The following is a 14,785-nucleotide window of genomic DNA, read 5'->3' on the forward strand; positions in this document are numbered from 1 at the left end:
TGGAGGATGAAGGAGTCATGCCATCTCCCAGGAAAGTGAGCACACACGTGCTAGGAAGTTCTTGTTATGGTCACAGACCAGTTGAATGTTGAGGGAATGGAAGCCCCTCCTTTTGATGAATCTGATTGGCCGGTCACTCAGTGCCTTGATGACCACATGTGTGCAATCAATGAAGCCCTGCAGTTAGGGGAATCCAGTAATGGGGGCGAAACCCTCTGCCCCTTGTACCTACAAGGCCCCGTCTGTCTGGAATTGAATGTAATGCCCAGCTCTTCCAAGTAGGTAACCTGTGAGATGCAGTGGTATGCAGCTGCTTGCGAGATGTCACAAAGGTTCAGAACTGATCCTTGGAAGGAGCTAGACACAAAGAAGTTCAAGGCTACAGTGCATCTCATGGCTATTGGCAGGACATGACGAGCAATGTTGCAAAGTGTGAGGATTCCACAATGAGGGTGCAGATCTCTGTGACCATCTCAACTTTTTTTTAATATTCTTTCATGGGATGTGGACGTTGCTGACAAGGTCAGCATTTATTGCCCATCCCTAATGAGAAGATGGTGGTGAGCTGCCTTCTTAAACCGTTGCAGTCCATGTGGTGTAAGTACACCCACAATACTGTTTGGGAGAGGATTCCAGGATTTTGTCTCAATGACAGCGAAGGGATGGCATATAGTTCCAAGCCATGATGACGTGTGGCCTGGAGGGGTACATTCCCATGCATCTGCTGCCCTTGTCTTCCTAGGCGGTAGCTATTGCGGGTTTGGAAGGTGTCATCGAAGGAGCCTTGGTGAGTTCCTATGGTGCATCTTGTAGACAGTACACACTGTTGCCACTCTGTGACAGCGGTGGAGGGAATGAATGTTTGCGGATGGGGTGCCAATCAAGAGGGCTGTTTTGTCCTGGATGGTGTCGAGCTTCTTGAGTGCTGTGGGAGCTGCACTCATCCAGGCAAGTGGAGAGTATTCCATCACACTCCTGGCCTGTACCTTGTAGATGGTGGACAGGCTTTGGAGAGTCAGAAGGTGAGTTACTCAAGTGCAAAAGCTAAAAAAACTATGGATGCTGGAAAACTGAAATAAAAACATAAATTTCTGGAAAAATTCAGCAGGACAGGCAGCATCTGTGGAGAGGGAAACAGAGTTAAAATTTCAGGTTTCACTTCACAGATACTGCCTGACTTGCCTGAGTATTTCTGCCATTTTCTGTTTTTATCTCTGTGACCATTTGCCTGGATAGGCGCAGTCACCTGCAGCACTGGTTTTCCAGCATCTCCAGATAACCCCATCTTCGGCAGTAGGTCCAATGCTGAGGGTATGGCCTCTATTGCCTTCCTGCTCCTCATCTCCCTCCTCTGCCCTCCTGATGCCTCGGGCTCTGCCATTCCTTCAGATGAGATTGCTACTGGACATAAAATCTCATTGTCAGCTGCTGACTTCCTTGTGCTCAGATGGCCTCTTATGTGAATCTGGAAGCCTGTTGCCCTCAATATCAGGAGGGTGACAACACCCTGCACTGCCTGAGCACAAAGTAACAACTCTCCCTACAACCTGCGCTGACTCGATGGTACCAGGGCCATAATATGTCTCACTTCTGAGCCATTCTCCCTTTGTGCACCCACCTATCTTGTTGGGGTGACCATGACTGGCTCCCCATTGTGTTTCCACCCCCATGCACATTGGCCCTTGGCCCATCATGCAACCTGTACATCCCAACAAAATCTGGCCCTCAATGAGTTTTTTTAACAAGGCTCATTAGTGGATCAGGGGGTAAAAATGCTTTCTAATTTCTGCTTCATTCTTTAGTTATAACTCTGAATAATGACATTTCATAGTGACATTATTTCCTCCCGTTCCTCCTCCTTCTCCAGGTTTGGCTCCTTGCTGGCAGTTGGTGACATGGGCTTCTGGCATTCCCTGGTAGCTCCCCCCAGTACGCTTCTCCACCTTAAGCAGCAAAAGCTTTGAAGGAAATCAGCCTCCTGTATAGACTTACAGTTGACACCGTTTATGAATAAAACTGCTGATTTTACAGTTCAAAATGAAATAATATATAATCATCCACATATTAGGCTTCAATTTCCATTTATTCACTGCATGCTGCAGTCTGATCGAAACCAATTCTGCAAGAAGGCCAAAATTAGGCATCAGGTTCTTGATTTACATTGATAATGGGCTTAAAGGCAGTTTTGATAAGTGCCCGCCAATATGTTATGCATTGCACACCCAATATTGCAGGACATATTATTGAACAATTATTAAAGCAAATGGGATGCTGCGCTTTATAAACAGAGGCACAGAGTACAACCGCCAGGAACACAGGATACAACCGCCAGGAACACAGGGTACAACCGTCAGGAACACAGAGTACAACCGCCAGGAACACAGAGTACAACCGCCAGGAACACAGAGCACAATTGCCAGGAACACAGAGTACAACCGCCAGGAACACAGAGTACAACCGCCAGGAACACAGAGCACAACCGCCAGGAACACAGAGCACAACCGCCAGGAAAACAGAGTACAATTGCCAGGAACACAGAGCACAACCGCCAGGAACACAGGGTACAATTGCCAGGAACACAGGGTACAATTGCCAGGAACACAGAGTATAACCGCCAGGAACACAGAGTACAACCGCCAGGAACACAGAGTACAATTGCCAGGAACACAGAGTACAATTGCCAGGAACACAGAGTACAATTGTCAGGAACACAGAGTACAATTGTCAGTAACACAGGGTACAATTGCCAGGAACACAGAGTACAACCGCCAGGAACACAGAGTACAACCGCCAGGAACACAGAGTACAATTGCCAGGAACACAGAGTACAATTGCCAGGAACACAGAGTACAATTGTCAGGAACACAGGGTACAATTGCCAGGAATACAGAGTACAATTGCCAGGAACACAGAGTACAATTGCCAGGAACACAGAGTACAATTGCCAGGAACACAGAGTACAATTGCCAGGAACACAGAGTACAACCGCCAGGAACACAGAGTACAACCGCCAGGAACACAGAGTACAATTGCCAGGAATACAGAGTACAATTGCCAGGAACACAGAGCACAACCGCCAGGAACACAGAGCACAATTGCCAGGAACACAGAGTACAATTGCCAGGAACACAGAGTACAACCGCCAGGAACACAGGATACAACCGCCAGGAACACCGAGTACAACCGTCAGGAACACAGAGTACAACCGCCAGGAACACAGAGCACAACCACCAGGAACACAGAGCACAACCGCCAGGAACACAGAGTACAACCGTCAGGAACACAGAGTACAATTGCCAGGAACACAGAGTACAATTGCCAGGAACACCGGGTACAATTGCCAGGAACACAGGGTACAATTGCCAGGAACACAGAGTACAACCGCCAGGAACACAGAGTACAATTGCCAGGAACACAAAGTACAATTGCCAGGAACACAGAGTACAATTGCCAGGAACACAGGGTACAATTGCCAGGAACACAGAGTACAACCGCCAGGAACACAGAGCACAACCGTCAGGAACACAGCACAACCGCCAGGAACACAGAGCACAACCGCCAGGAACACAGAGTACAATTGCCAGGAACACAGGGTACAATTGCCAGGAACACAGAGTACAAACGCCAGGAACACAGAGCACAACCGCCAGGAACACAGAGTACAATTGCCAGGAACACAGAGTACAATTGTCAGGAACACAGGGTACAATTGCCAGGAACACAGGGTACAATTGTCAGTAACACAGGGTACAATTGCCAGGAACACAGAGTACAACCGCCAGGAACACAGAGTACAATTGCCAGGAACACAGAGTACAATTGCCAGGAACACAGAGTACAATTGTCAGGAACACAGGGTACAATTGCCAGGAACACAGAGTACAATTGCCAGGAACACAGAGTACAATTGCCAGGAACACAGAGCACAATTGCCAGGAACACAGAGCACAACCGCCAGGAACACAGAGTACAATTGCCAGGAACACAGAGTACAATTGCCAGGAACACAGAGTACAACCGCCAGGAACACAGAGTACAATTGCCAGGAACACAGGGTACAACCGCCAGGAACACAGGGTACAACCGCCAGGAACACAGAGTACGATTGCCAGGAACACAGAGTACAATTGCCAGGAACACAGGGTACAACCGCCAGGAACACAGAGTACAACCGCCAGGAACACAGAGTACAACCGCCAGGAACACAGAGCACAACCGCCAGGAACACAGAGTACAATTGCCAGGAACACAGAGTACAACCGCCAGGAACACAGAGCACAACCGTCAGGAACACAGAGTACAATTGTCAGGAACACCGAGTACAACCGTCAGGAACACAGAGTACAACCGCCAGGAACACAGAGCACAACCGCCAGGAACACAGAGCACAACCGCCAGGAACACAGAGCACAACCGCCAGGAACACAGAGTACAACCGTCAGGAACACAGAGTACAATTGCCAGGAACACAGAGTACAATTGCCAGGAACACAGGGTACAATTGCCAGGAACACAGGGTACAATTGCCAGGAACACAGAGTACAACCGCCAGGAACACAGAGTACAATTGCCAGGAACACAAAGTACAATTGCCAGGAACACAGAGTACAATTGCCAGGAACACAGGGTACAATTGCCAGGAACACAGAGTACAACCGCCAGGAACACAGAGCACAACCGTCAGGAACACAGCACAACCGCCAGGAACACAGAGCACAACCGCCAGGAACACAGAGTACAATTGCCAGGAACACAGGGTACAATTGCCAGGAACACAGAGTACAAACGCCAGGAACACAGAGCACAACCGCCAGGAACACAGAGTACAATTGCCAGGAACACAGAGTACAATTGTCAGGAACACAGGGTACAATTGCCAGGAACACAGGGTACAATTGTCAGTAACACAGGGTACAATTGCCAGGAACACAGAGTACAACCGCCAGGAACACAGAGTACAATTGCCAGGAACACAGAGTACAATTGCCAGGAACACAGAGTACAATTGTCAGGAACACAGGGTACAATTGCCAGGAACACAGAGTACAATTGCCAGGAACACAGAGTACAATTGCCAGGAACACAGAGCACAATTGCCAGGAACACAGGGTACAACCGCCAGGAACACAGGGTACAACCGCCAGGAACACAGAGTACAATTGCCAGGAACACAGAGTACAATTGCCAGGAACACAGAGTACAACCGCCAGGAACACAGAGTACAATTGCCAGGAACACAGGGTACAACCGCCAGGAACACAGGGTACAACCGCCAGGAACACAGAGTACAATTGCCAGGAACACAGGGTACAACCGCCAGGAACACAGAGTACAATTGCCAGGAACACAGAGTACAACAGCCAGGAACACAGAGTACAATTGCCAGGAACACAGGGTACAATTGCCAGGAACACAGAGTACAAACGCCAGGAACACAGAGCACAACCGCCAGGAACACAGAGTACAATTGCCAGGAACACAGAGTACAATTGTCAGGAACACAGGGTACAATTGCCAGGAACACAGGGTACAATTGTCAGTAACACAGGGTACAATTGCCAGGAACACAGAGTACAACCGCCAGGAACACAGAGTACAATTGCCAGGAACACAGAGTACAATTGCCAGGAACACAGAGTACAATTGTCAGGAACACAGGGTACAATTGCCAGGAACACAGAGTACAATTGCCAGGAACACAGAGTACAATTGCCAGGAACACAGAGCACAATTGCCAGGAACACAGGGTACAACCGCCAGGAACACAGGGTACAACCGCCAGGAACACAGAGTACAATTGCCAGGAACACAGAGTACAATTGCCAGGAACACAGAGTACAACCGCCAGGAACACAGAGTACAATTGCCAGGAACACAGGGTACAACCGCCAGGAACACAGGGTACAACCGCCAGGAACACAGAGTACAATTGCCAGGAACACAGGGTACAACCGCCAGGAACACAGAGTACAATTGCCAGGAACACAGAGCACAACAGCCAGGAACACAGAGTACAATTGCCAGGAACACAGAGCACAACCGCCAGGAACACAGAGTACAATTGCCAGGAACACAGAGTACGATTGCCAGGAACACAGAGTACAATTGCCAGGAACACAGGGTACAACCGCCAGGAACACAGAGTACAACCGCCAGGAACACAGAGTACAACCGCCAGGAACACAGAGCACAACCGCCAGGAACACAGAGTACAATTGCCAGGAACACAGAGTACAACCGCCAGGAACACAGAGCACAACCGTCAGGAACACAGAGTACAATTGTCAGGAACACAGAGCACAACCACCAGGAACACAGAGTACAATTGCCAGGAACACAGGGTACAATTGCCAGGAACACAGGGTACAATTGCCAGGAACACAGAGTACAACTGCCAGGAACACAGGGTACAACCGTCAGGAACACAGAGTACAACCGCCAGGAACACAGAGCACAACCGCCAGGAACACAGAGTACAACCGTCAGGAACACAGAGTACAATTGCCAGGAACACAGAGTACAATTGTCAGGAACACAGAGTACAATTGTCAGGAACACAGGGTACAATTGCCAGGAACACAGAGTACAACTGCCAGGAACACAGAGTACAACCGCCAGGAACACAAAGTACAATTGCCAGGAACACAGAGTACAATTGCCAGGAACACAGGGTACAATTGCCAGGAACACAGGGTACAATTGCCAGGAACACAGGGTACAATTGCCAGGAACACAGAGTACAACCGCCAGGAACACAAAGTACAATTGCCAGGAACACAGAGTACAATTGCCAGGAACACAGATTACAATTGTCAGGATCACAGGGTATAACCGCCAGGAACACAGAGTACAACTGCCAGGAACACAGAGTACAACCAACAGGAACACAGAGTACTACCGCCAGGAACACAGAGTACAATTGCTAGGACCAGAGAGTACAACCGCCAGGAACACAGAGTACAACCGCCAGGAACACAGGGTACAATTGCCAGGAACACAGAGTTCAACCGCCAGGAACACAGAGTACAACCGCCGGGAACACAGAGTACAATTGCCAGGAACACAGAGTACAACTGCCAGGAACACAGAGTACAATTGCCAGGAACACAGAGTACAACAGCCAGGAACACAGAGCACAATTGCCAGGAACACAGAGCACAACCGCCAGGAACACAGAGCACAATTGCCAGGAACACAGAGTACAATTGCCAGGAACACAGAGTACAATTGCCAGGAACACAGTGTACAATTGTCAGGAACACAGGGTACAATTGCCAGGAACACAGGGTACAATTGCCAGGAACACAGAGCACAACCGCCAGGAACACAGAGCACAATTGCCAGGAACACAGAGCACAACCGCCAGGAACATAGAGCACAACCGCCAGGAACACAGAGTACAATTGCCAGGAACACAGAGTACAATTGTCAGGAACACAGGGTACAACCGCCAGGAACACAGAGTACAATTGCCAGGAACACAGAGCACAACCGCCAGGAACACAGAGCACAACCGCCAGGAACACAGAGCACAATTGCCAGGAACACAGAGTACAATTGTCAGGAACACAGGGTACAATTGCCAGGAACACAGAGCACAACCGCCAGGAACACAGAGTACAATTGCCAGGAACACAGAGTACAATTGCCAGGAACACAGAGCACAACCGCCAGGAACACAGAGTACAATTGCCAGGAACACAGAGCACAACCGCCAGGAACACAGAGTACAACCGCCAGGAACACAGAGTACAATTGCCAGGAACATAGAGCACAATTGCCAGGAACACAGAGCACAATTGCCAGGAACACAGAGCACAACCGCCAGGAACATAGAGCACAATTGCCAGGAACACAGAGCACAATTGCCAGGAACACAGAGCACAACCGCCAGGAACACAGAGTACAATTGCCAGGAACACAGAGTACAATTGCCAGGAACACAGAGCACAATTGCCAGGAACGCAGAGCACAACCGCCAGGAACACAGAGTACAATTGCCAGGAACACAGAGTACAATTGCCAGGAACACAGAGTTCAACAGCCAGGAACACAGAGTACAATTGCCAGGAACACAGAGTACAATTGCCAGGAACACAGGGTACAACGGCCAGGAACACAGAGTGCAACCGCCAGGAACACAGAGTACAACTGCCAGGAACACAGGGTACAATTGCCAGGAACACAGAGTACAACCGCCAGGAACACAGAGCACAACCGCCAGGAACACAGAGCACAACCGCCAGGAACACAAAGCACAACCGCCAGGAACACAGAGTACAATTGCCAGGAACACAGAGTACAACCGCCAGGAACACAGAGTACAATTGCCAGGAACACAGAGCACAATTGCCAGGAACACAGAGTACAACCGCCAGGAACACAGAGTACAACCGCCAGGAACACAGAGTACAATTGCCAGGAACACAGAGCACAATTGCCAGGAACACAGAGCACAACCGCCAGGAACACAGAGCACAACCGCCAGGAACACAGAGTACAATTGCCAGGAACATATTTTCCACAGCCCATTAAGATCCACCCAGCATTAAACTTGACCGCTGGATGTGTTTTCTGTGCATGGGGGTGGATACACATCAGGTGCGGGATTCGGCAGGCTATTCAAAAAACGGAAGGGGCAGCTCCCTGAAGGCTGCCAGGAATTGTGGGGGAGGCTGAGGGAGCTGTCTGGAAGCTATTCATGAAGTGTCCTGGTGTACAGACATGGCCTCGGCACCTGGTGGTCATGGAAGGCAGGAGGGCAAGTTGGGTGTGCACTCTGCCTCCTGTTTCTCAGATGATAGCCTGGGAGTGCCGGTCGAGGAGGTCAGTGCCAGGTGGCATATCCTAATGCTCAGGGATGGCAAGGCATGGCTGCCCCACCTGACCGTGAAGGCCTGGACAGAGGTCGCCACAGGTTAGTGGGCACTACGTGATGCGCCACACATGTATTCAGTGCTGCAAAAGATTGACTGATCTGCTGCGGTCAGCAAGGGGAAGTGCAGAAATGACCTGTGTGGAGAACTTTAGTCAGGTGCCCATTGCTTGGAACATTCAGGGGTCTAACAGCATGTATGCCAACTGGCACTTAAGCTTGTCATGCCAAGGCTGGGATGTCAGCACGACTGGCCTCAGTGTATTGCCGGGTGAGGTGTGCCACAGTGACACAGCTCACCCAATACTCATGTGGGCAGGGTGGGGAGGAACCAGGAGGGGGCCTTCAGGGAAATGGAACAATAGTGAGGTCATTTTTCCCTGTCAGGAGAAGAGGAGTCATAACGCTGCGGAGCGCTGCAGAATGAAAAGACGCGTGCCAAATCTGTGCATCCTCACAAAGCACAAGAGTGATGCCCTGGAGCTGGAATGCCACCGGCCAGCGCGTTCCTCTGGTCATAGTGAGGCGGGGGTCTCGGATGAAGGTAAGCATGCAGGTGCCAGATGTGCATGCGGTGGGTACTAGAAACATAACAGGCTCCTCTCATCAGAAACTGAAGTCTCATAGCCAGAGAGCCCAATGAAGCTCCAATGCAGATGGTACCATGCAGCAGGTCTCCACTGTCTCCTCAGCCCACCTAAGATGCATAGTGACTTTGATGATTCAATGTACTGATCTTTTGTCTTCCTCCTGCAAATGCGGCATCCACATGAGCCACCAGCAGCACCGAGGACCCCCCATTGAGCTCCGAGGAAGACATCACACCTGTATCAGCATCACACCGTCTCTCTGAAATACTCACACATTGGTGGGCATTAGGTATTTGGCTCCACAGGTAATGCACAGCGGTGAGGGCACATCACACTCGCATGAGGAGCTGGCAGAGGCAGGGAGATCTCAAGGAGCCCACAGTGGAAGCACATCTGGAGATCAGGGCCATGCTGCGTCTGAGGCAGATGACGAGCCTCTGAAGTCGTCCATCAAGCAGCAGGTGTCCAGCAGGATGCGCGGGGAGAACTGACAGAGATCCATGAGGATTGCATGCCATGGTTTCCGTTATGGAGGAATCCATGCAGAGCATGAGTTCTGCGTTGACCCTTAACACCAAGCACACAGCCTTCTCCATTGAGAGAATGGCAACTCTCATTGAGGCAACTTCAGGAGCAGACTCAGGGTACCTAGTCTCCCTGCTAGGTCCCCGTCCATCAATGGTGAGCAGGGAGCTGGCGGACGAGCTGCCTGTCGTCTCTATGGGTTTCTCTCAGGGCAACCTGGACGAAGGCACCAACTCCTCTGCCCCTCTGCCAGTGGCCGCTGCATCTGATGATGCCATGACGACTGAGGAATGTTCAGATATGGAGCTGGATGCACCCTCCCTGGCAGAGCCTGCTCAGGCTTTCACGGCCAGAGGAGGGCCGCCAAGGTCATCAGGACAGCAGAGTCAGCAGGCTGCCTCCAACGCCATTGTCAGCGAGGGGGGGGGGCAAGCACCAAGGTGCAGCACCCACAGGCATAAGTTGAAGGCACCTTGAGCACAGCAGGGATGTGTCACAGGTGACATTTTTTGCGTTAATTATCTTGACTCTTGTGTTAGGGATGGGCACTTTGTTCATGTGAAGTAACATAAACTTTTATTTGACTTAAATGGGCTGAGTTCACCAGACGGTATGAATAGATGCCAGATGCAACACAGACTTGTAAAAATGTTGTGTGGTGCTGGCGTACTGGGTTGGGTTCTCATTCATTGATTGTTAGCAAAGGAGACAGTGCTATTAGTTTGACGAGGCATCGATGCCTTGGATGCCAAGCAGAAGGTTCACTGCATCAAAGCATCCCTGGTGTCCCTGCCTCCATGAAGGTTCCTGTCCTCTGCCTCGAGATCATCACCCTACACCTCCCCAGGCTCTTCCTCTGAGCAATCACTTGAGTCATCCTCTGTGGCCTGTGGAGCTGCCTCACCTTCTTCAGCCTCCAGTGGATCCCCCCCTTGCCAGAGCCAGGTTGTGCAGGGCGCAGCATGAGACGACCATGGGGGAGACATGCTCTGAAGGATATTGCAATACTCTCCCTGACTGGTCCGGGCATCTGAAGCACATCTTCATCAGCCCGATGGTCCTCTCCACCACCACACTTGTGGAGGTATGACTCCTGTTGTATCTCTCCTCGGCCTGAGTTGTTGGGTGACAGGGTGGGGTCATCAGCCTCCTCTTCAAGGAATAGTCCTTGTCACCCAGGAGTCATCCATCCACTATTGCAGGAGCCATGATCAGCCTTGGTACTTGTGAGTGCTGCAAGATGTAAGTATCATGTGAGCTCCCAGGATAACGGGCACAAACTGGGAGAATCTGTGCCCTGTGGTCGCAGGCGATCTGAACATTCATTGAGTGCAACCCCTTTCTGTTTACGAAAGCTCCAGGTTCACCTGCTGGCACCCTGATGGCCACCCTGGGTGCGGGGGAACCCAGCCATCGCAGCGAAGCCTTGTGCTCTCTCCGCCTGGCTTGCCTCATCTGTCCGGAAGTGGATGAAAGTGTGGACGTGTCTAAAGATAGCATCAGTCAACTGTGTGCAGCTGATTGAGAAGGCACACAGATTCCCCACTGAGCCCTGATAGGAACTAAGACACAGAAATCGAAGCCCACTGTGACTTTCAAGGTCACCGGCATGGGGTGTCTGCCCGCGCAGTTGAAGGTAACTTCTGGACCTATCACGTGACAGTGCCCCTGGAGAGGCAGTCTCCTGCAGCACTGGGTCTCGGACATCTGGGGGTAGTTGGAGCACTGCCTGATCGCTCTAGCCACTGTGTAGTGGCCTCTTCGGCATGCCCCCCTGTCTTGGCCTCTCTGCTGGCCCTGCACCAACTGAGTCCATGCTTCTCCTCTTAAAGGTATGTGCCTGGGACGTTGCACGTGCCCACCTGGCCTCCTCTCCCTCCTGCCCTTCTCTTCCTCTTCAGAGGAGGTTCCACCGGCAGAATACACTATCCCCATTAGATGGGATGCAGCGGAGCAATGCCTTGAAAATAAAGGAGCACTGTGCTGCAATACTCAGGGGGACCTTCCAGGAAAGATGAGGACCTGAGATGCTGAAAGGCAGGCTTGACAATCAAACGAGGTGCCAAGAAACCCTGGAACAACTCTGTACTCACACAGCAAAGGACGGCAATGACAGAGAAGGTGCTGCTGCTCGGGGGGCCTTGTATCCCACCCATTATTGAGGAAATGATAAAAACATGAATTCCGCCCTCCAGTGACGAGCTAAAAATCGCATGGGCAACGTAAAATCACGGTCAATAGGCTTTTTAATTACTTTAATTGGCCCTTTAGTTGTCAGTGGGCTCTGCTCCAACACACGCCTACTGACCTCAATATTGCACGCAAGCGCGATAACGTCAAGACACAAGCCCAACATCTTTTCGTGCAATTTTACGTGAATTCGGGTTGGGCACATACCCAACTGCAGAATGCAAGATTCAGGCCACAGAGTACAGCCGCCAGGTACACATATAAAGCACTTATTCGGCCCCAGCTGGAGTATTGCATCCAATTCTGTTGAAGAAAATGAAAGCATAATATTTATAAAAGAGCAAAGGTGAGGGATGAACTCACGTGGATATTATACATTGCAAGGGTCCGATATCGTTCCTGGGTATCTTTTAAGCGTAGTTCTACGGCTAAAGACATGGATCGAATTTTGGCGATTGTACTCAGCACATACTTCAGATCCTCCAGTGAGTCTGGAGCTCTCCTCAAGGCAATTGAAAGTTCCTGTAAATGGTAAAAGAAAATTGTTGAAAACTCACCAAAGTACAAATAATGGCTTCCTAACACGGTGCAATTCTTAACAAACAGGGTAAATAGGGTTTCTGAAGAAACAATATATGAAAATAATCTTATTACAATACATTAAATCATCATCAACAGAAAACTTCTCAAGGAATTTAGGAAAATTTCCTGACATAACATGAACAATGGCTGCACTTCAAGGTTATGTAAGCCGTAAATAGCTGTAAATCAGGAATTGGAAGCAAGGGAGTAACTCAAGAAAATTACAAGGAAGTGGTACTGAACAAATTGTTGCAACTGCAGGCTGACAAGTTCCCGGGTCCTGATGGACTTCATCCTCGGGTCTTAAAAGAAATGGCTAATCAGATAGTTGATGCATTAGTTTAAATTTTCCAAAATTCCTTAGATTTGGGGAAGATTCCATTAGATTGGAAAATAGCTACTGTAACTCCTTTATTCAAAAAGGGAGAGGGACAGAAAGCAGGAAACTACAGGCCAGTTAGCTTAACATCTGTCAAAATGAAATTGTTAGAAGCTGTTATTAAAGATGGTATAGCAGGGCACTTACATAAATTCAAGGTAATCAGGCAGAGTCAACATGGTTTTGTGAAAGGGAAACAATGTTTACCAATTAATTGGGGTTCTTTGAAGAAGTAACATGTGCTGTGGAACGAGGGGAACTGGTGGATATACTGTACTTAGATTTCCAGAAGGCATTTGATAAAGTACCTCAACAAAGGCTATTCCGGAAACTAAAACCTCATGGTGTAGTGGGCAGCATATTGACATGGATAGAAGATTGGCTAGTCAACAGGAAATAGAGGGGTAGGTATAAATTAGTCTTTTTCTGGTTGACAGGATGTGACATATGGTGTGCCACAGGGATCAGTGCTGGGGCCTCAACTCTTTACAATTTATATAAATGATTTGAAGGGGCCAATGGTATGGTTGCTAAATTTGCTGATGAAACAAAGATAGGTAGGAAAATAAGTTGTGAAGAGGACATAAGGAGGCTACAAAGGGATTTTTGAAAAATTCATTCAGGGGATGTGGGTATCACTGGCTGGCCCAGCATTTATCACCCATCCTTAGTTGCCCTTGAGAAGGTGGTGGTGAGCTGCCTTCTTGAACCACTGCAGTCCATGTGGTGTAGGTACACCCACAGTGCTGTTAGGGAGGGAGTTCCAGGATTTTGACCCAGCGACAATAAAGGAACAGTGATATATTTCCAAGTCAGGATGGTGAGTGACTTGGAGGGGAACTTCCAGGTAGTGGTGTCCCCATCTATTTGCTGCCCTTGTCCCTCTAGATGGTACTGGTCATGGGCTTGAAAGGTGGTGTCTATGGAGCCTTGGCAAATTCCTGCAGTGCATCTTGTAGATGGTACACACTGCTGCTATTGTACATCAGTGGTGGATGGAGTGAATGTTTGTGGATGTGATGCCAATCAAGCAGTCTGCTTTTTCCTAGACAGTGTCAAGCTGCTTGATTGTTGTGGGGGCTGCACTCATCCAGGCAAGTGGGGAGTATTCCATCACACTCCTGGCTTGTGCCTTGTAGATGGTAGACAGACTCTGGGGAGTCAGGAGGTGATTTACTTGTCGCAGGATTCCTAGCCTCTGACCTGCTCTTGTAGCCACAGTATGGCTAGTCCAGTTCAGTTTCTGGTCAAAAGGAAACCCCCAGGATGTTAATAGTAGGGGTTTCAGTGATGGTAATGCCATTGAACATCAAGGGGTGATGGTTAGATTCTCTCTTGTTGGAGATGGTCATTGCCTGGCATTTGTGTGGTGCGAATGTTACTTGCTACTTGTGAGCCCAAACCTGGATACTGTCCAGGTCTTGCTGCATTTGGACATGGACTGCTTCAGTATCTGAGGAGTTGCGAATGGCGCTAAACATTGTGCAATCATCAGCGAACATCCCCACTTCTGACCTTATGATGGAAGGAAGGTCATTGATGAAGCAGCTGAAGAGGTTTGGACAGGACTGGGAGCTAAATATCCAAGGATATACATCCTATCGAAAAGATAGGCAGGTTGGCAGAGGGGGTGGGGTTGCTTTG

At 49.5% G+C, this 14,785-nt stretch overlaps 1 protein-coding gene across 1 annotated transcript in view; it reads right to left on the bottom strand.

Annotated features, from left to right (window-relative positions):
• The window catches only part of dnah10 (dynein axonemal heavy chain 10), a 317,805-nt gene that overhangs the window by 228,897 nt on the left and 74,123 nt on the right, over positions 1-14,785 (bottom strand). The window contains exon 21 of the mRNA XM_041203322.1: positions 12,544-12,702. Within this exon, the coding sequence (XP_041059256.1) occupies positions 12,544-12,702 (159 nt within the window). The remainder of the gene's footprint in view (positions 1-12,543; positions 12,703-14,785) is intronic.

The sequence above is a fragment of the Carcharodon carcharias genome, chromosome 13, assembly GCF_017639515.1.
Source record: "Carcharodon carcharias isolate sCarCar2 chromosome 13, sCarCar2.pri, whole genome shotgun sequence".
Classification (NCBI taxonomy): domain Eukaryota; kingdom Metazoa; phylum Chordata; class Chondrichthyes; order Lamniformes; family Lamnidae; genus Carcharodon; species Carcharodon carcharias.